The following is a 22,500-nucleotide window of genomic DNA, read 5'->3' as shown; positions in this document are numbered from 1 at the left end:
ACACATATCAACACACCATAGCACAATAAACACAGACAAGCAAAGAGTTCCAGTGTGTACATCTGATATGGGACCGCTGCAATCTTTCGACTGCGCCTCCAACTGACCCAATGTCCACATCAGAGGGGAGGTAAGCGTTAGAGGTGGCGTTGGATCCGGGGTAGGGAGGGTGATGCGTCGGTGAGTGCTTATCAGTATCAGTATATGTATGTGTGTGCGTGTCCATAGTTCAGCTGAGACAGTGTCCTTCGCCCTGCCAGACTAAGTAAACAGTCTTCCAGCCAACCCTGGTGGCCTTGCATGGAATGGGAAGGAACAGACTAAACACAGTCGTTATCAGGGTGTTTTGTTCAGCTCCGGCCTTGCAGCTGGCGCCGAGAGGGTATCCGCATGAAGTGATGGTATGTTTTACTTTAGTGCGAACAGCTCATATGAATTTCAAAGCAGTTCTACAGTCCAACACTGGTCTCTCAATCTCCCGTTGGAGAGCCGCGAGCTTCGCCATACTTGCGTTCTGTGATGTTGTCATTTCTTGTGCTCAAGGAGCCAATTTCTGAGAACTCACGGCAGTGTGCCTCCCCGAGATGTCATCCAATTTTGCGTCCAGAGATGTTATTCCGAGCTAGCCCTTCCGAGATGTATCCAGTCTGCAGTCAGAGATCTTATTCTGAGTATTCACAGCAGCCGTAGCCTCTCCAAGATCTTATCTGTGCTGACTCAATGAGCCCATTTTGAGAAACTCACGCCTCTCCCATCGTTCCAATCCCAGCGGGCAGCCTTGTGGGGGTTTGAACAGCCGGTTCCGCTTTCTTAATTCTTCGATAAGTCAGGGCCAAGCCAGCTCCGATCAGCCAGAACCCTGGTACCATTGAAATAAAAATCCATCCCAAAATTCTGACTAAAACAAGTGGAATTAATATTTTATGAAAGTTTTAACATTTTTATCGACCCATCAGTTCAAACCCCAGCTAACTCATCGACAAGCAAACTTCCTGGAAGAGCTTTTCAACATCTTTTCTTTTTTTCCTTCTATTGAGTGAAATCTAATATATGAGAAATGCATTTTCTGTCACTGTTGTTGATAGTCTGTTGACCACTCGCGAATTTGTTTCGTGTGTATGCGAATTAATCTTATTGTGTACTATAGGTTTAAAGATGATTGTGCCACAGTAAGATTGCTAAACAGTTATCTAAGAAAATTAATTCAAACAAGAGAGAGGGAGATTGAGGATTTATAATATTTGGAGGGAAAACATCCATCACCTTAATCCAGTACTGCATGGCACAGATAAAGAGGACTAGGTCTACAGAGTTAAACAAAATATTTCACGAGCCAGAGAGAAAAGCTTTTGTCAGGAAAAGTCATTGCCAAGATTCACAAGAGATATAAAAATGCTCATGGGAACGAATGAATTTGCCAGGAAGAAATCAAGGTGACAAGAGTAAGGTGGAAACCGCTATTTAACAAAGTCCACCTGTCAAATTTGAAGGTTTAAAAGCAGCCAATTCTTCCTGCTGTCTCACAGACAGCCTTTCAGTGAAATATGACAAATTTTCAGTCGACGCCACTTGCTACCGTAAATTTCACCGCTTCAAGACCTGAACGGATTTGACCTTGCAACTCTTTCTTTCATAAGAAACAAACAAGTTCCTGCAACAAAGTTGTTGCAAGCGTCCCTGCGATGCTTCACACTCGGTAGTATGTGTGTGACTCCGCCTTAGACAAGAACTGTACGAGAAGACAATCCAATAGTTGGCCACTTTAAAAACAAAAAAACGCATCCTTGCTGAGAATCCAAACCTTTTCATCTTTCCTGCAGTGTCTCTCCCTATAACCACCACTCCTTCACCCGTCTCTCATGCACATAGCATCTTTCTAATCCCCTTGACTGAGAGAGCAGAAGACCCAGTGGCTCCAGGGCACAAAACAGGAGGAGAAGTAAATTAGAGAGGAGAGAGGACTAGAGATCACAGAAGGAATGAAAAGGAAGAGTGCCTCTCGAGCTGCAAACACAAGTGAAGGCAGAGAAAGAAATGAGAGCAGCTCAGTGCAGAGACAGTTTGATTAATAAAAAGAAAAGAGAGCAAAGTTTTTAATTAAAAATCTTTTTTTTTTTTTTTTTATTTAGACAAAATAATTAGGTATTACAAGGAAAAAGAAGTTTGAGACAGAACTGAACAAGCCACTTTGGCCAAGCAGCAAAGGAGATGTTAAGCTGGACACTTGCACTTGAATTAATGAGAATCTTAAAAAGGATGCCAACACTGATGTCTGTTTTATGTCCTCAGCCTGTGCTTCTTCTACAAACACGAATAAAACCAAAACTCATTTATCAAGACAAAGAAATTTATAATGTTATCCCTTTTTTAAATAAATCAAATAAAACAAAGAACAAAAATGTTCAGTTTCTTCTTTTTTTCCATGGCTGTAACCTTCCATAACTGACATCTTTCACCTGACTTTGGGTCGTTTTCATAATAGTCTTCTCACTTACACAAATGGTGTATTATCAGTGCTGCTGGCTGTCAGGACAGGGTGGTAACTCATTTCCAGACAGTGCCTGAGGTAGCCGAAGCGAGCAGCAACAAACTGCAGCACAGGAAGTGAGAAATTCAAACAAATCCTGAGCCAGAGTGTGTGCTTCATTCGCAAAGCCCAAGAGACTCAGCAGCACATGGATGATGATGATGATGGTGGGGATGATGAAATTGGTTCCTGGCCAAGCTGGGGCTAACGACCCTCGAGAGCACAATCTAAAAATAAACCTATACTTAATCCTAACAATAACCCCAAGAAAGAAACACTATGTAGTGGACAGTCTGCAGAGCTTGGCCGAAAGTTGAAAACATTTGCAGAGAAAACTGCTTGAGGTGGAGAAAATATATGTATATCAAATATGAAGTCCAATATAAAGGCATCGATAATAACAAACAGTTGACTTATTGCTCTTTGAAAGTGTAGCTGTTTATCTGAAACGGAAAATGTGTTTATGGCTTTCCCTGCTGCTCCTTCATCAGGATGAGGGTGTGAGTGCGGCCGCACGCTGCATACAGTGTATAGTTCAGGGGACGACGGTGTAGGGCTGATAGGGCAGCATCTTTTGTCGTGCACTGATTGCATAAATCCATTCCGGTTTGACAAAATTCAGATTGGTGTTCTCCATCAGCGCCTGCGAGGAAGTCAGAGCAAAAGCAAGAAGCGCAGTCATGTCATGTACTTGCATTACAAATGGTCAGACAGGCTGAGGTGTAAAGCCTTTAAAACCCTTCAAACTATACCTAAGCTGCAAATTCAAATGCTAAAAAGGCACGCAAATGGCTGGAAACCATAGTAACCTAAACTTGAAAGGTACTAGTCCCCACTGCTGCTGAATTTGTCCTGGGAATGCTAAAGTGGTGTATACTGGTGTATACTGTGCAAATGAAAAGGGCTCAGAGCTCTGGGCTGATAACGCTTGGAGTGGAAAATTTAAAGGGCATTTCCTCTCCCTTTTTTTTTTATTTTTAGCTGTGCACACTGTATAATAAAGCAACACTTGACACAAAGTTAAGTGAAGCAATTTCCTTTACAAAATTGTCTTGACTGTGGGAGTAAAAGATAAAAAGCTTACACACATGGGTACACCGAATATTAAATCTTTTTAGCCCCTGTTAGACATGTTTATTTGGTTGTGGCTGCTTATTTTCAAAGAAAAAGAGAAAAGAGTACGACTCACGTCTTCAAAGGAGTCGTGCCACCCTTCACTGGTCACCACGAACTGCACCTTCTCTGTCATATAGTCCTCGATCACTCTGTAGCAAAGACAGGCACATAAATTACAATTATAATTGCACAGATTATGGCTTTTTTTGTCCATTGGGAATAACCACTGAAAGTCTTTCTTACCCATTAAAGGCAACAATGTATCGTAACAGCAGTCGTCTGTCGTTATTGGGGAATTTACCGTAGAGGAAAAAGTGCTTTCCGCTTAGGAAATCTAGAAGAGAAGACAAAGTGGGAAGCAAAAGATCAAGAAGAGTGGAACACAGTCTTTAGGAAAATTATAAGAAAAGAGGAGAAAAAATAAAGAAAGCAAAACACAAGCTGCCAGAAGCTGGATGGGAACTATTTGATGCATACCTGGGAGCTCGGGGATGGGATGATCCTCTTCAGCTTCAGCGTCAGTGTTTTCATCCGTCGACCCCCCGTACGGATCCTCATCCTTCACCACCGTTCCTTCTGTTGATGCTTTCTTCTGTTTTCTCCCCTCTTCCACCCTTTCACAAGGACAAACCTTTTTATCCTACATGTTAACAAGCCTGCTCTCAAAAGATGTTTTTTTTCCTTGGTATTGTGTGGCCACATTCTAGCAGGGGCCACAGCTCTGCTGTCTTTTTTACACATTTAATGAATCTTTTCATTATTTTCGCTCAGGAAATCCAGGGAATCTCGCTAAGGGATCAGCTAAAGACCATGGAGAAATTTTAAAAAGGATATAATGTTGTTTTAACTGTGCATTTAGGACTAAATGTAACAAGTAAGATATACATATTATATATAACATCAGCAATATAGTCATAAAGTCAATATAGATTTAGTCATGACAACACTATAGGCTACTTTAGTACAGCAGTATCTCTTTTAAAGGCTAATGTGCCCAAAAGCTGTTTATTAAAGAGCTAAGAATTTTATGTCTTCTCCCATAAACATCTTGAGGGAGCAGATAGACTCCTATTTTATTCAATAGAGTGTCTTTGCAGAAAGCTAGGAGTTCATTTAATCTGCTGAATGGTGCTGGAAAAGTAGCATAAAGCGAGTTTTTACATTACATCATATGTTTTTACTGCAACGTCTGCAAAAACGATGCTGATTACGGCAGTAATGCTGAAGGAAAATAGTAAAATGCAGCTCATTGTGACCTAAAAGACAATGAAATGCTCTGGAAACAGCAGGAGTCGCTGGGAAAAACTGGCTCGGTGCGAAAGAAAACACGTTCTTGTAAAATTATTCATCAGAATAAGACTAGAGCACCCTAACAATCAAATAAGAATTAGTTATCGAAGAATGAGCATTACAAACAGCAGAATCAAAATGATTTGTCCTGTTTACCTCTGCAGCTCATCCTCTGTGTCCACTGCAGATTCATCATCATCGCCTCCTGGGAGAATGAGACATTTTTTTTTTAAGTGTGATTAAACTCACCAGGTTTGCCTGAAAATGTTGGTAACGAGTTTTGTATTTAACACAATTTTCCCTTCACTGAGTTCTGTGACCGCTCTATGACCCTAATCTTAAACTAATGAAAAGATTTAAATTCTGGTCACCTGGAGATTGAGATTGTTATGCTGCCATTATGTTTTCTACAATTCTCATCGAGCACAGATGGGAGCGAAAAAACACACCAGGCGAATCTGCTTTTTAATGAGTACCCGAGAACCAAATTAAAGGTGAAACCAGCAGAACCATTTCTGCCAAAAACACCTTGACAGCATCAATTTTTCAGTTCTCTTGCACCCCGCTGGAACGATGAAGCGCCATTCTTCCAAAAGATATTTTCTCATTTGGTGTTTGGTGATGACTGGGCGGAAAGCCGTCTAACACTCGCAAAAGCCACAGCATGCGATTTTCATCATTTTTAGCCATTTATCGACTATGTGCCACCGCAGAATAAAGGTCATCTGAGAACAAATCTGTGAGGTTAAGTGGACCAAGTGACGCCCCCCCCCCTGACAGCACAAGCCATCAGATCAGGTTTTTCCTTTAATTTGCACATTAGAGTTTGAGTAGATGTCACCTTGCTTGCAACATCTGCCACCACCGTAAAATCCTGTGTTGTTGACGGGAAAAAGAGAAGGTGGTCTAATTAAAAAGCCGTCTGTCATCATGTATGTGTTTGGTGGGTCAGCCCTTGCTGTCTGTCCTCTCTGATGCACCTCAACACTTTACTTCTGGCTCTCGTATTAACATAGAAATGAGATTCATGCTCAAGTCCCTTTATGGTGATTACATTTTACCCCTGTTCTTTTTTTTTCCCCCCACCTGAAATCGCATCTACAGTAAGTATGTTGTTCCTGTTCTTTTTATTTATTTATTTATTTTTTAAAATGGCAGTGCTGCCATCTCATCCATTTCCAAGTGCTTTATAAAGGCTGTCCCTTTTGTCTGATCCCTGGGCTCTCAAATTGTCCCCTGGCCTCCTCTCTATCCATTCTGTCCTCTTCAGCTCACGTGCGACCCTCTTCTCCATCTCTAGTTATTTGAGCTAACAGAGTGAATCATTTTCCATGAGTCTCAGCCATTTACGCTCAGCTCCCGGATCTTTTCGGTGCAGATATACAAATGAAGGTTTACTTGTTTATTCATTAAAATGAATTTAATTAACAAGTATGCTTTAAATTTAGGGTTCCAGACCTTTAGGTTTGTAGTTTCCTTCACTGTGGTTGATTCTCACAGAGCAGTTTCTTGGCACAAATAAACCTGTCAGAGGTCTCAGTAAGACCTCTGATAAGTTTGTGTAGATCAAAAGGTCATGCAGGGGGATCCTGATGTAATATATTCAAAATCTTAGCTGCTAAATTTTTAAAGAAAAAAATTGTTATTGTGTTTTTACTGAAATCTTATACAACAGATGAGGAAACAGGGCTGTAAATAATATTACCTGATAAGCAGACTCAAAGATACACTGACACAGGTCTGTGCATGACGGTCTAATGTTGGAAGAGAGAACTTTCTTTTTCCTTTTTGCTTGTTTTTGGTTTTTGTTCCTATTACTGGCACTCGATTCAAACTGTAATTGCCTGTTTAACTTGGCTGTCATTTTTCAATTTCATCCATTTCACCTGATCATTGAACCGACTGTCAACTTCCCATCCCCTGCCATTTCCTTCAGTCTATTTGTCTTGGGCAAACCTCGGTTCTAAGTCAGCTGAATAACATTAAAAAATGTTTTACATTGCTTTCATTTTGTAGATGTTTCTGCAATGATGTGCTCGACTTTTATCCCTGTAACAGCCTGAAAGAAAGTCAAGCCGAAATACTGATGCTGGCAGAAATGTCTCAAAGTTCAGACACATTAAAAAGCGCTTGATGCCAACCTGGTTCATCCACATCAGTGGAGCCAGCATACTCATCATCTTCCTCCTCCTTCTCTGGCGTCTTTTTGGCCGTGACTTGTTTCTCCTTCTTCTGCGGCGTCTGCAAAGCAGCAGGGAGCTTTAAACCTGACATTCGATTATATTTATAGGCTCACTTAAAAAAAAAACAAATTTACCTTTGTGTTCATTTCCTCTTCGCTCTCGTCGTCCACTTCCATTTCACTCTCTGAGCTCGATTCGGGTCCATCCATCAGAAACCTGCAGAAAAAACAAAACAGTGTCAGGATGATTAAAGACCAAAGAGTAAAGTACCTTTGCTCAACATATCTTGTTCCCAATCAGCTCTACTTGTGCAATGACTCAAACTGCAACAATCCCTTGTCAGATGAGGGGGAGAAAAAAAACTAAATTTCAACAAGATGGTAATATTTTTTAGCTGACAGATCAACGACCTAATGTTTAAAACATTACCACAGACTGTGTATTACATACTTTGAAGTTTGCATAGTGGGAGAAATCTAGTTTTCTGCAGGACGAGGGACAGAAATACAAAAACTTCTGTCCCCAAAAAACAAACAATACATTTTCCTGGGGGGTTGGCTGGTCTTTTTTTTTTTTTTCCTCACCAATTACTCTCAGTCACAAGTGGATCATCTGAAGCACTCAGTGAAAACAACTTCAGTTTTCAATGAGAATTAAGGCAACCTATGTCACAAAGATAAGAGCGGGCAAAGTCATAAATCACAGAAACTACTCATTTGTTCTTTAAAATCCATTCCTGCTTTCTTTGTTTTTCATTTAGTAAAACAATACAATAGTATAGTTTTTAACAATTACAGCTGTTACATTTCTAAACTCTTTTAATCTGTATTAAAAAGGTTTAGTGTAATATGATCTAATTATGCAACAGAAGAGTTGAAACTGGGAAGAAAAGCTCTTTTAGTTTTGTTCTGACCTGCTATATTACTCTACAATATGGACTGTGGAGAAATGTACTATCAAAAAAATGCACTTATCATTGTGGAGCAATGAGGGAAAAGGGTTTAAATTAAATAGGGATCAATGGAGCCCTATCCCCAGCGGTCTGATGACTCCAGATTTGTCCTTTTTCGGAGTGATGGGGGGCATCAGGGTGAGGAGAGAGGTGGATGAAGTGCTGCACCCGTCATTTCTGATGCCTGCTGCACATGCCTGCAGGAGCAGTGTTATGATCTTTGGATGGTCAGGATCGGTTCAGCAAGATGTGCTAAAAAATGAGTTGCTGACTAACTGACTATACTGAATGATCAGGTTTTTCCATCAATTGATTTTATTTCTCCCCTTGAGGCATGGGTATATTCCAAGATAACAATGTCGGGATTCAATGGGCTTAGACTGTGAAAGAGCGATTCAGGACCCATGAGACGTAATTTTCACGCACTGATTGACCACCACTGCATCCAGAGCTCAACCCCACTGAGACTGTTTGGGATGTGCTAGAAAGAATTTAAGCAGCGGTCCAACTCAGCATCAATATGAGATCTTTTATGAAATATTAATGCAAGTTTGGATGAAAATAAATACTGAGAGCTGATCAAAGTGATGCCACAACATGTGCGCAATTATTTTGACCTTTGCTTTGGCTGGGCAGTGTATGATGATTAGTCTAGATCAGTGTTTCCCAACCTTTTGGAGCCACGGCACGCATTTCACATTAGAGAAATCACACGGCACACCAACAAACAAAAATATCACAAACAGAATACTGCATATTCTTTTCAAATATTTATCGATTGCTATGCTGAATTGTCTCACGTGCAGCATGATTATGTAATTTCTTCTTCGTCTTCTTCTGTTTTACTGGCAGTTGGCAACCCATTTAATTGGAGCAAGAAGTTGCACTGTCCTCTGGTGGAAGAGAATGTAATTGTTCTGCCCGTTACTCAAGCAGGTCGCTTAAAGTGCTAATCAGGTGGAACCAGATAATCTGTCACGGCACACCAACAGTGACGGGAAACACTGGTCTACATGTAAGCATATGTTGTTGCAGCGCAATAAAAAGAAATCTACATAAACATCAGCTGTGCAAGCAATAGTTTGCTCTAAAAATTAAAGAACCACGGGAACGGATCAGTGATGAAATCCACCTTTTTTAAACTTGCATGTAATTAAATATGTGATTTTCTGTACTTTTCATACCTACAAAGAGCAAACGGATTCAGTAAGAAAACAAAGGAAATTACAAAGGATTACAGGAGTCGCACCACTCTCTGCTCTTCCATCTGTGCCACATCTACTGTAGCACCAGGTGGACGACACTGCCAACTACAAGGTGAATAAGTCTTCTCACTGAAACTCCAACCTTTCAACTCTGTGGTCAACCGGACCAAACACAAAGATGCAATCATGATTTTCTCCATCGTGTTGTGAATGTTATTGTGATGCGAAATGTCATTTCTATTGGCAGGGCAAAAGCTACCAAGGAAAATCCCCTCTTGGGCAGATACCAAGCACTGCCATAGCTATAATACTGCTAAAATTACTCCCAGTCAGACTCTTAAGAACAGTTGGATTAGTCTAAATTCAAATTTCTGTTTAACAGACTGGTAAAACGAACATCTTGGGACATTTCCAAAAATTACTTCATTGTTAAAATGTTTTCTGAAAACTTTAAGAGATTGTACAGAGAATAAATAAGCTAAATGGTCCAATAAACTCCACCAAGAACACCTGTGTGTAGTGATAATGCTACTGAATGTGACATGTAGAAAAACAAGCAAGTAATGAGTAGAAAACCAGTCTTATAGCTCTTGCACGCACACACACACACACACACACACACACACACACACGTATAAATAGGAAGCGTCCAGTGATAACGTTTTATTTCTGCCCACCTTTTCTACGTTTTCCCTCAAGCCAAATAAATTCAGATGGACTTTATTAGCTTGGAAATGTGAAGTGCAGAGAGTTGAAATGCCACAGTTATGGTGTAATCGTTTCCACACATACCACAGGGAATTTTACTGACCTATGCTTACTCGTGTTATAAAACTCAGTGTCCAGAAAATTGGATAAAGAAAAAGGACAACGTGGGCAAAAGAAACAACTGAAAAACGGCTTCATAAGATAGCGAGAGTTGTTAAGCAGCTCGATCTGCTCAGTAATGAAAAGCTGATACGTAACTTTACGTAACACGAAAAATGCAGAAATAAATGTAAAAGAATAAACATTTTTATATTACTAACAAACATTCAATGATTTTTATGGAACACTTATTTTTAAAAGAAAGAATATGTAGCTCAAGGTTTTTGTTTTTTTTAAATGAATTTATTTTTTAACCGTCCAACAAAGTACGTAAAATTCCCTCAACTATTAAAGCCATGCATAGCAAAAATATCAACTTTAATATATCACCCTGCAGTCGGGGTTTCGAAAAGCAGCGTCAAAGGATTTATCATTCATCCATCAAAGTTTTAAAAATAACAGACATACTTCTTTCCCATTGCTTTTAGCCCAACATTAGACTCTGTCAATATCAGCGTCTTTCAATTAGGTCGTGTTAACAAAAACCCTTAAAGTCACGAAGAATGAGACAGAAATGTTGATTTTTTTTTTTTTTTTTATCTTAAAGCTTCTCATCTGTGAGTCCTTAAATTTCTACAAATATATATTTTTTTGTAAATATTTTATTTTTGTTTGTTAATGGAGAAAAGTTTTTTTGATACGAAGAATATTTTTGTTAAAAACTAATTTTTAATAAATAAATGACCTCACTTGATGCACTTTAACGCTTTTTGCAAAACACCACGGTGTAGTGAAGTGTTTGAAAGAGCTTTGTGTTTTAAATTAATTAAAATGCAATTCCGTTGCTGTGCTGGCAGCAATATAGCAGTATTCTCCAGGTCCTCCTTCAGACGTTGCTAAAAAGCACTGATTAATTGAGAAATATATTTACTCACTGAGTTCTTTTTTGATTGGATGCTATGGATCTAAATATGCACCTTCTCCTCTCCTCCTCTGCCTGGATTCTCACTGATTGGGTAATGAATGTGCAGAAAGCATTTCTTGGGTGCTTAGCTGATGTCACAGGCTCATTAACAAATACATGACATGATCCGCATGCATGTCAGGAAACGGTGAAGGTGAGCATTCGCCTTCAGACGCTCGGTGTTTGCGTGCACGTTGGGAGCAACAGTTTGAGTGCGAGTGTGCGTATTTGTTTGGGTACTTGTCATCATCAAAGTAAGTGGTCCCTTTAATTACCCATAGCAGATGCAGCTTTTAAATAAAAGATACATCAAAGCCGCACACTCCGCAGGCTGCACAATAGCGGAGCTGGGCAGGGGAATGGATTATTCTGACAACGGGAGAGGGGGAAGCAGACTGGGGGCGAGAGATCTTCTCTACTATCACAAATTGATACAGAAAGGGGAGCGTTAGGGCGAATGACGACACAGGCTGCAGTCAACTTTTCATTTGAATTTACTTTTTGAGAATCGTAAAATAAAGATCTGATTTTTCCACGTTGTGCCCTTCAGCAGTATTTTATTTTAAAAAGCTTTCCTCAATCTCTCACATTCTTCGCGTGCCTCATATGCAGACTGTAGCTGTCTAGAGAAATCTCATCACACTGCAACTCTGGCCACTTTCATTTACAGCTTTGAAGTTCGACATGAAAAATATCAGATTTCAGCGCACCTGTTTTATCTACGAGGAATGCCCTGCCGCATCGCCGCAACGATCTCTGAGAACTGACAGTCACACCTACCGATAGTCACACCTAATTATAAGCAAAGGAGGGCTCATTAATTACATCTGAGACATTCCCGAGTGCATTCCTGGGATGCAGACAGAGCCGAAATCTGACCCTTCTTTTCCATTATGGAGTCATTTCATTACAGCGTTACTTATATATTGTTAGAACATAAATGTAATTATGAAAACTCTCACGGTGTTACAAACGAGGTTTGATGCAAACATAACAAGGTCATTAGTGAGGTGACATTTTCAGTTTTAATGATGAAAACGTTAAACGAGGAGCTCACTGTGTAAATGTGCACTGGCATTCGTGCACAGTGTAAAAACAGGCAATGAATGTGAATCTTTGATTTAGAGTATCTGCAGGCTTTGAATGATTAGGAGGTGCTGACGACTATCATCAATCACCATGCAGATCCACAATTATTCAAGTACAAGATACGTTTTTAAATCATTGATTGATGCTGCCTGTGACAGAACCCTGAACACCCTTCACTTGATGTCATTACTTTCCAAAGTAATGACATCAAGGATGTTGCATCTGGATGTTGCAGCAGCAGTCATCTAGTCCTGATTTTGTGGAACAAAACATCAGCCAAAGAAAAAGTACTATCAAATGATGACTTTTCTAAAAATCCTCCGGTCAACTAAACATGAAATTTAACTTTGACTACATCGAACAGCAGCGAACCACAGCACATCTTATTTTATCTTCAGCCATGCAATCCTTCCTGTTTGTGATGTTATTTTCTGAAAAAGTCTGGACAGCTCAGAGAAAATTATTTCGAATACGACATGCTTCACAATTATTGGATTTTCTTAGTTTTTATTATCATGTAAGTAGTTAGCTGAAAACGCGGGTAACCAAGCAGGCTGCTTAAAGCACATTGGTGAATGTTAACACAGCAGGCAGTGGTAGGTGAAACCCTCGTAAAGCCTGATGCAGAAGCAGACAGCATATGAGGAAATAATCTGAGAAGTCTTCAACAGTTTGTTTCGTCCCCACTGCTTGTTATTTGGTGGCGAGTCTCATATTGTGTACGAGGAGTTAGACACAGATAAACGTAGGCCATTAAGAGTAGTCATCCGTCTTTGTCAACCATAAAGTGTGTAGATAAACTCAGGCTGCAGTAAAGCGGCTACAGAAAGGGAAGGGGGTCGGAAGTGTCTCTCTTACTATAACTGTACTGCCACTGGGTTGTTTAGGATATTATCACATGTCTGATATTGATGCGATATCAGGCACTGTGCACCCTAGACAGGTCCCGAGTCTGCTGCAGAGCAAACACACAGAAAACTTCACTCTCACATTCACACATCTGGCCAGTTTGGAACTGCCATTAACTACAGCATTGCTAGAAGCAGCACCGAACCCCAAATCCTAATCCTTAAGACAGCCGGTGGATTCAAACCCAGTACCTTCTTTTTACAATATCAGTTCTGCATTAAATATCATGGTTATCATCAGTACTGCGTTACTGCAACATACCTCTATTAGACATACACTAAAGGGCGCAGCAGCCCCCAAGTTTTTTTGCGCCACGGACCGGTTTATGTCCGACAATATTTTCACGGACCTGCCTTTAAGGTGTCGTGGATAAATACAACAAAATAAAACCAGTACAGGTACCAAAAAAAGTTAGATTTACTCAGAACACACGCAAAAACACCCAGAGAAACAGAGTTAACGATAAAAACGATTAAAAAAAAACTCCCACTAAAAACTGATAAAAACCCTGAAAACCATAAATTTCACACCCGAGCCTCAACTCTCGCGGCCCGGTACCGGTCCTTGGCCCGGGGGTTGGGGACCATTGCTATAGGGTATGAGTAATAGGTGTTTTTACATATATTCTGTCTTCTTGACTACATTCAAGATAAGACCCTTTAAAAAGGCAGAACAGTTCAGTAAATTCACACAAAAAAAGCAGCAATGGAGTACAATATTTAATATTGGGCTCTCAGAAACCACTAGCCCCACCTGCCCATTGTTTTTAGTAGAGTAACATTATTACTATACAACACAGGGATGAAGCTGATTCATTAGCAAGATGTACACAAAACTACTTACAAATAACAGTAATTAAAATTAGTACAGCTTATAGAATACCAGGTTTCATATACTCACATATGCCTGAGCTTAATGAACCTTGCATGGCTCGACTTCGAACCAGAGGCAATCACTGCCAACAAAACAAGTATGAAAGGACTCCTTATATTATAGGGCTCAGCTACATAAAGTAAATTGCAGTCCTATCCCAATTAATTTGGGCCATCCACTGCCTGAGATGAGCATTCAGCTCTACATTATTCAGCACACACAGATTTGTGTGGAGCGATGACAGAAGGACCTTGATGCTGCTAAAGTTCCCCCTATAATGAGCCCTATAATTAGATAGCTGCTGGAGTTGGGTGGGTTGAATTTGTGATCACAGCAGGGATCATCTGCTCAAGGTTGTAATGTTCTCTGCAGCAAGCGGCCAACACTGCTGTGAGGGGTGTATTTTGGGATGATTTAATCAATGAGAGTGTTTTGCATAGACCGTGTGATGTAGAGATGCCGACGTGGCCTTAATCAGATGCGGATTCAAATGTTGGACACATGTTCCAGGTTATAACCCGGCTGTCACTGAGTGGAAGTGCCCTTTTAAAGTTCCTGTAGTCAAGCTTGAGCCACTGTCTGTTATTAAAGTAAAATCATTTCTTCTGCATTTCCCACTCACCTTTTGTAGGAGATTTTCTGCTTCCTCTTGTGGCAATCCAGCACCCAATCCTTGCGTACGATGATTCCACCCGCTGATTTCACCTGGCTGTACTTGGGGGTGTTAGCGAAGGCACAGCTGCAGATTAATGGGCCGAAAGAGATGCACGGACACACAGAGACACGTATGGTTACATCAGTAAAGAGACGCTAACAAGGGCAGGCTGTTCTGACAGCAGAGATCAAGATGCAATCAAACTGAATTACTGCGAGTGCTGACAGGACTTTTACACAAAACTCTGATCTTTTTCAAAGATGATAATCGAAATCACACACACACACACAAAAACCCATCTGAAACAATTACAACACAGATCTCTTGCAAGGCACGTTTGAAATTTTGTTGAAAGATAACGTGATCTCGTTATTTACCGTGATTATTTTCAGAGATCATTATGATATTTCAGTTTGAACGTCTCACACAACATTCAATTTTAAAACTATTTATAAAAAGCATAGCTTGAAAACGTTTTCCTTCTGCTTATCTCCCTTCATTTTTATCATGTGCCAACTTTCTGCAGTTTCACCACATATTGATCTTTTGCCTTATCTGCAGCTCTTTTGCATTTGCTCATTTATCTCCGCGCATTCTCTTGGTGAATCTTATATTTGTGAGCTGTCGTTGACACCAAAGGACGGCAGTAAACAATGTCCTTAACAGCTTGAGCTGATGTGGTAAAATAAAAGCCATATTTTAGTAGAACTGATGTTGTGTTGGTGGTGTCAACTAAACCCAACAACACTGTAAATAAAGTGACATTATATTTTTGCACGAGGTTATGAAAAAACACCCCAAATGTCCTTCGGAACAGTAGGTACTATAAATTTTTACTGTTCTAAAATCATAAAAAAACAGCAGAGAAAACTGATATAACTTTAATGTCTGTCCATAAAGCATAAGACTAGAGGATAGAGCCTGCAGCTGTTAGCCCACCACAAAGACAGAAATGCCAATAAGTAATTCAGAAGTTTGGATAAGCAGGTTTTGTTAACCTTGAACAGCACCAGACTCCCCGTTTCCCACTTTTTGCTAATAAACTAACCACCCGCAGGCTTTAGCTCCCCATTCACTGAGCAGACACGGACAATGGAATAAATCTTTTCATCTAAAGTCAGTAGTATTAAATTCAAGTATTAAATTCAGGGGTGAATTAAAGTTATGAATGCTAGATTATGCCAATCCATTCCTTTCAGCAACTTACATAAGATGTGTGGCGTCAGGCGTCCAATCGGGTCGATACTTGGCTCCCATTTCCAGCGCCTTTTCCCTCAGCTCCCCTCGGAAGGGGTTCTGAAATCCACTGAGGACAAACACCACCCCCTCCATGAGCTGGGTGAATGGGACCTGCTGCTCTTTCTGGGATTTGGCCTTCTGCTTAGTTTTAGGCTCAGGTTTAGACTCACTCTCCCTCTTCCTGTCAGCAGCCTTCTGAACTGGTGATGCTGTAGAGATTATTAGAAAACTCAAGGAAAGTTCTCCACGTGAATAAATAATGCAAAGATTCTGAGACTGTGTTACCTTTGGCCGTGCTTGGGCTGGGTGTACTGACTGAACTCGGCTTGTGTTTGGGGGTTGCGGCTTTACCCTCAGGTGAACCAGATGGACTTTTTTTCTTCGAGGTAGGAGGGCCGGGAGCAGATTGTCGCTCTTTGCTGAATTCAAATTTCCTTTTTGCTGGTGGCTAGAGGTGAAAATTCAGAGTTGAAATTGCTATTTCATGCCTGAAGTCCGCTAACACCTGGTACCAGTTTATATTATTACTGTAGTCTATAGATAAAATCAATGAAGTCATGGGGAAAGCAAAAGAATTATCAAAGGATCTGTGGGAGAACATAGTGGAACTTTATATATAAAGGAATAGAGAATCAGCACTGTTCAAATTCTATTTAAGAAGTGGAAAATGAGGGATTATGTTGAAACCAAGCCACGTTTAGGAAGACCATCAAAATTAAAAAAAATAAATAAATACAAAAAAAAAAAAAAAGTCAGCCACAACTGCACAGAAAATTTTTTGGGATACAAAAAAAAATAGGTAAAAAATGGGCAACATGGTCAAATCACCAGAAGAACAACATTGCTGTACCCATGTCACAAAGCAGATGCTTACATTGTGCTTAAAAGTAAAGACAGAAACTTTGGTTTCTGAACTGAAGGAAGAGTTGTAGACATCAGCCCAGAAGCTGTGCATAGGACGCACTTGGACATTCCAGCTTGACAATGAAATCACAACAAAACAGAAAAATTATCCACAGAAACAATCATAAATTTTGCCAGGATTTGTAAACTTACGTGCACAACTGTATCTAACAGGGGTAGCTTTCAGCTGGCTTTACTATGCACAGGCATGTATTTGTGCAGCTCATCGCAGCAGGTGGCTTTTATTCAATTTTCCTTTCAAAAGCCAAAGTGACATGCGGCTGTCACTTCCACGTGTCTGAGCCCCTCCTACTTTCCTTCTCAAGGTGTCCTCAGGCAAAATAACAATGGTGCATTTTCATGTGTGTCATGTACACATGAAAAAAAAAATACACAATGTATTTTAGGCTTTCTTGAAGGTGAAGGTAAAAAGTATAAAAAAAATTACAAGTATCAAATTTATTTCACAACAGTTTCCTATTTTTCAACCATATAGTTTTGTCATGATAATAAACCAGGGAGCACACGTGTATTTCTCTTTCAGTCAAGCTACCTTAGCCTAATGTTACTCCAGTTTAAATACGTGCATTTACAAAAAAGTTCATATCAATGCCCACTATGAGGTAAAGTCTGTTTCAAGTATTCTGCCATTGTTGCTATTGACACCCCAGAGGCTGTTCAGAGTTTGAAATTGAAGTTTTTTTAAGGCTCCCTGAAAGTTTAAAATACTGATGTGCTGGTACTGGCTCATTACTTTCTAATATTTAATGTTAAGGGGAAAGAAAGAAGAAAGTCTTTGTTTTGGGGTCTCGGCCTTACACTGAAACATGTGCATATTCAGACCCTTTAATTGTGATTCTGGGAACTTAATCACTTATGTCACCAGCTGCTTCTCGCACACTAAACAACACGGGAATTACATCACACACAGGTTCTTAAAGGGGAATGGCTGTGCCGGTAACAAGAGGTACCCTCCATCTCAGATTTAAATTTCCTTATCAATGAACCATGAGGACTGTGCATGTGGGAAAATAACTCAATGAAACCAGGATCTTGAACCGATGCAGTTCTGTGAAAAGAGGTGCTCAGTAACAATGATTCCAACCTTGACCTATTTTTACTTCAGTTATTAGATCAAAAGCTTTGATGGAAGTGAAACTCTTAAGATTAAGAAGCTGCCACAGGCAGCATTAACCTGGTATGTTTTTCATTCTCATCGCAGCTCTCAAAGAAAAACTGTGTGAGCATGGGGACAACATGTAAACCCCATGCAGTGACCTTTCTGGGTTTGAAACCAGAACCCTCTTACTGTAAGGCAACAGTGCTAACCACTGAGCCACCATGCTACAGTATCACATGATACCACAGATCCCAAACTAAAACAAACTATCCACTTTCATGTGGTCTAAATATAGAGAAAATCCTCCTGCCCATTAAGTGGAGGACGGGGGTGTTTACTACCTGTGGTGAGGCAGAGGTGGAAGACGAGGCCTGGCCTGATGAGTGGGAGCTGCCGCTCGCTTGCAGAGCAGCAGCAGCGTAGCTTATCTTCTCACTCTGAGGAGACGCTACAGAGAGAGAGGTGCAGAGAGCAGGTTAAGAAAGAAAGCAGCCTGATCATAAAGAATGTCTTTGAAATCACTTCTTTTAAAACTAATTAGTGCTCTGTTGAGTTTTTATTATTTAACAAAATTACAGTTTTATTATTACAGTGAACATAAAGAATTTAACTGGCCTCCAGCAGCTGGTAAACTCAAATAATTGGATTTACTTTTGAGTGAAGTGCTGGACTTTGTTGCGTTCTCCCGACTGAAGAAGAGACTGCCAGGTTGAAGGCTGGGCCCGGATGCAGGAGACTCATCCTTCACCCTGAACTGTCCCAGCTTTGTCAGTTTCTGACAGGACAGAAGAAGGAAGACTTCAGAGGCAATAAGGAAGATAGAGAGATGGAAGTGCATTTCCCCTAATACAGCAAAAAGGCTGTAACATGACAAATGAGTCCATGAGTAAGAAAGTAGATTAATATCCAGGAAGTGCTAAAACAAAAGCGTCAGGCGTTTATGCTGAATTCCCACTACAGCATAAACGAAAGTAAAAAACATAAATCAAGTAAAAATTCCTGTTCAAGTAAAAGAGTACCTCACCAAGCACATTTTGAATTTTACTATAACAAAGTCGCACAGATTATTAACTTGGAGTGTGATTTAAAACATTTAAAAGATGTTTTAAATCACTGAAAAGACAGAATTGGCGAATAAACCTCAACACTTCAACAGTTGTCACCATTCGTCATCATCAGTTGCTAAAAGAAAAAGTTGATGGGATGAGAAGGGCAGCGTGTCACAGTGGCGTTTCATACCACAGCTACATTTTGAAATATAGTATGACCAGACTAACATTTTAGTTAATATGATCCAAAAACGGGTCAGCGAGCCCATACACTTGGAAAGTGTGAGGTTGAGACAGAGAAAGCCGTTATTGTAGCCGTCTGTAGGCCTGGAAAAATTCCATTTCAAGGCACGTCAGAATTTTTTCCAATCCAAAAACTGCGTTTATATTTTTTACTTTCTATTAGTGTAATAGAATATTAGGCTTTGTAAAGGCTAAAGTACAGTAGCTCGTCTGTGCATTGATGACCCCATCACGTCTTATCCTTCCTTGAACGACTTTTGATAGATACTGACCCCTGCAGAGTGGGAACACCCCAGAGGAGATGCAGGTTTGGAGATGTACCATCACAATCTGGACCATGTCAAACATTTTGCTTGCCCATTTTTCCTCCTTCTAACACATCAACTTTGAGGGTAAAATGTTCACTTGCTCCCTAATACATCCCACCCACTAACAGTTGCCATGATGAAGAGATAATCGGTCTTATTCACGTCACCTATCAGAGGGCATACTGTTTTTCCTGATTGGTGTGCATGGTCTCAGTGGAGTACTTACTGGGGAGGAAGTTGGAGGAGGATCGTTTTTGTCAGGTGGCGAATGAAACTTAACAAAGGCAAGCCCATATGCAATATTCTATAAAGAGCAAAGACAGATTCACATTATATTTCCATCAAAGAGACACAATTCAAACTCCATTACAACTTCAAACGGTGCCTCAACAACAGGATACCTGAGACAAAGGATCTGGAAAAATGATCTCAGCGCTTATATTTCATTGCTTAATAAAAAGTTACAGTAACTGGAAAACCACGCTGCACTGCTGCTTGCAATTACGTTGCTTTCATTTGACACTATAGAACAGGTCCTGTTGCACTGCTGTATTCAGACACTGTCATCATTCCATAAACGGCTTCAGTCTTAATAATAGATATATTTGCTAATTACAAAGGGCTTGTCACTTTACACATCAAACACTCTTAGACACTTACCTTGCTGTATGGCTGGCTACACACAATTTTCACTCTGTCCCACTTCTCCTGAGCTGTGCTCTTTTGCAGCTGGTTGGGCCCAAAGAAACGCACACGGTTCATGTTGGTGCCACTGCGGCTCTCCGTGGGCGACATGAAGGAAGACGTAACCAGGAGAACCTAAAACAGTGAGATTAAAATCAGACTGGATGAAATGAAGTTATTACAGCATTCAGGAAGTGTGATTATTATTATTTGTAAGAATACCTCATAGTCTTGATCTCTGACAGCTGAAGAATTCCCCACCAACACCTCAATGAAAGCTGAACCTTCATTTCCAATATCAATGCTGTGCACCTGCTCTTCCTTTTCAAACTGAGGGAGAAAAGTAAAAGTTGCATGGTAATACTTCCCAAGGAAGCACAGGACACACTTCCAAAAGAGATTCTTAATCTCAAGAGCTGCAGTTAAATAAAGCTTGAAAAAAAAATCTATTCTAAGGCAGAAAGTAAAGTGAGAGAAGAATCAACACACTATTAATTAATCGAATTAATCTAAAACCATGTGGTGCTGGCATTCAGCAATTCAGTTTGATTTATACGGCACCAAATCACAACAACAGTCACCTCAAGGTGTTTTATATTGTATGGTAGATCCTTCAATAATACATACAAAGAGAAACCCAACAATCAATATCCCTATGAGCAAGCGCTTTAGTGACAGTGGGAAGGAAAAACTCCCTTTTAACAGGAAGAAACCTCCAGCAGCCATCTGCCGCACCTCACAGGGCAAGATTGGAAAAAAGCTAATATAAATGGAGAAAGTGGAGAAAGTGATAAAACAATTATAACTGAAGGTGAGGGGACAGAAAGCATCTTTATAATATATGAGCACTTAAAAATGTTTTAAAAAAGTAAAAGCAGAGATTTGAAAGATGATTGCGAGCTTGCCAACTGATCTTTTCAAGGAGACTATTCGTTGAAGACTATTCGGCACACTAGCAGAACAAGCTTGATCACCATTAGTTCTCAGTCGTGATTGTGAGATTGGCAACAGAGGCAGCGGACCTCAGGTTATGACCAGGGACGGTAACACAACGTCTGAAATTCACTTTATAATTATAATTTGCATGTAAACTTCTTCTAGTGTAAAGAAAGCAAATACAAAAAGTTTGTTTGAATTCAATAGATTGTATGATTCTCCCAAAGTTACACGTGTGTAATTTGGTGTTTATGTAATATATGTAAGTATCTGCCATCTAACTCATCTAATCAACGACACCTCACATGTTATTGAATTAGTTTGGTGTCACTTGAACACACAAAAACAACAACAAAACAAACAAACCTGGAGAATGACTGATATCTGCTTCTCCCCGGGTCTGGCTGCTTTCCACTTTCTGTACGTGTCAGAGCTCAGGAGGTTGTCTGCCTTGTGCGTCTGTTTTTGTAACACAACACACGTGAGTATGAAGCAGCCTCACAGCTCAGCTTTCTTCATACAAATCTCACAAAAGCAATACATCATGTTGCACTTACAGAGTCCTCGGTGCTGCACGACACGACGTGCTTGAGTTTGATTTCTGGCATTTCGTTGTTGTTACTGATGATCGTCAGGCTAAAAGCTGATCGATTCACTGATCAGTCACATAAACCAAACGGGCGCGTGCCTCCCCACGAAGCGATCGCAAACGGCTAACAAGTCATAAGACACATCCAGTTTCTCTCCACTGGAAGTGATTTAATGCTGAAAGTTTAATTTCTTATTGGTCAGATAAACCGATGACTAACATGTTAGCATGCTAACAAACAATAGGCAACTCTCCCTAATGATTTTGGTGACTTTAGCACACCTAAAGGGCTGTTCCGCGTAATCTGTTCACAGCGTTATAGGCATGGCATATATCCGTTACTCTGCTGTTACAGAAAATTCATACTAAAGATTTTGATTATGAGTTAAATGTGCGTGAAAGTGCACACATTTTCCCACCAAAAGCCTGTAAACGCCAGGATATGACGTACCTTCCGACTAACGACTTTTCTATCCAATCAGAGCTTTATTTTCTTCTTCTATGATTGAATTGTTGTGTCACTGAGGTTTATATTGCCACCAGTCGGTCACCATGTGAAGAGGCATTCAAAGAGAGCACTTATTCTTGAAATCTTTTCCGATCCTGCGCAGTTTGTCTCTTTTGTGACAAAACATACACTTTTAAACGTCGTGAGCAGACACTTTAAGATCTCAGAGCAGGGAGAATGTACATTAGCCATATCAGCCTTTCAGCTGATATGGTGTTCGATGACACCATATCTGCAAAATTATGCATTACACCAGCAACAAAAAGAGCCCAAAAATAGGTTGTGTTTTTAAATTGAGAGTACATCATAAATCAAACTGGAGATCAGCAATGTACACATAATTACAGAAGT

At 40.1% G+C, this 22,500-nt stretch overlaps 1 protein-coding gene across 1 annotated transcript; it reads right to left on the bottom strand.

The window, feature by feature from the left end:
* Positions 1–1,216: 1,216 nt before the first annotated feature.
* On the bottom strand, positions 1,217–22,119 carry xrcc1 (X-ray repair complementing defective repair in Chinese hamster cells 1). Its single transcript, XM_040030466.1, has 17 exons — positions 21,610–22,119; positions 21,419–21,511; positions 20,339–20,446; positions 20,093–20,251; positions 19,659–19,736; positions 18,484–18,607; positions 18,174–18,280; positions 16,095–16,257; positions 15,778–16,018; positions 14,538–14,654; positions 7,251–7,332; positions 7,075–7,174; positions 5,090–5,138; positions 4,121–4,257; positions 3,887–3,977; positions 3,717–3,792; positions 1,217–3,170 (listed from the first exon to the last, which is right to left on the bottom strand). Exons 1-17 carry the CDS (start codon positions 21,658–21,660, stop codon positions 3,063–3,065), a joined length of 1,884 nt encoding a protein of 627 aa, XP_039886400.1. The 5' UTR covers positions 21,661–22,119; the 3' UTR covers positions 1,217–3,062.
* Between the last annotated feature and the right edge of the window lie 381 nt (positions 22,120–22,500).

Source organism: Simochromis diagramma, unplaced genomic scaffold (assembly GCF_900408965.1).
Source record: "Simochromis diagramma unplaced genomic scaffold, fSimDia1.1 OVJJ01000361.1, whole genome shotgun sequence".
NCBI classification, from domain to species: domain Eukaryota; kingdom Metazoa; phylum Chordata; class Actinopteri; order Cichliformes; family Cichlidae; genus Simochromis; species Simochromis diagramma.
This window is presented reverse-complemented; position numbering and strand designations above follow the sequence as displayed.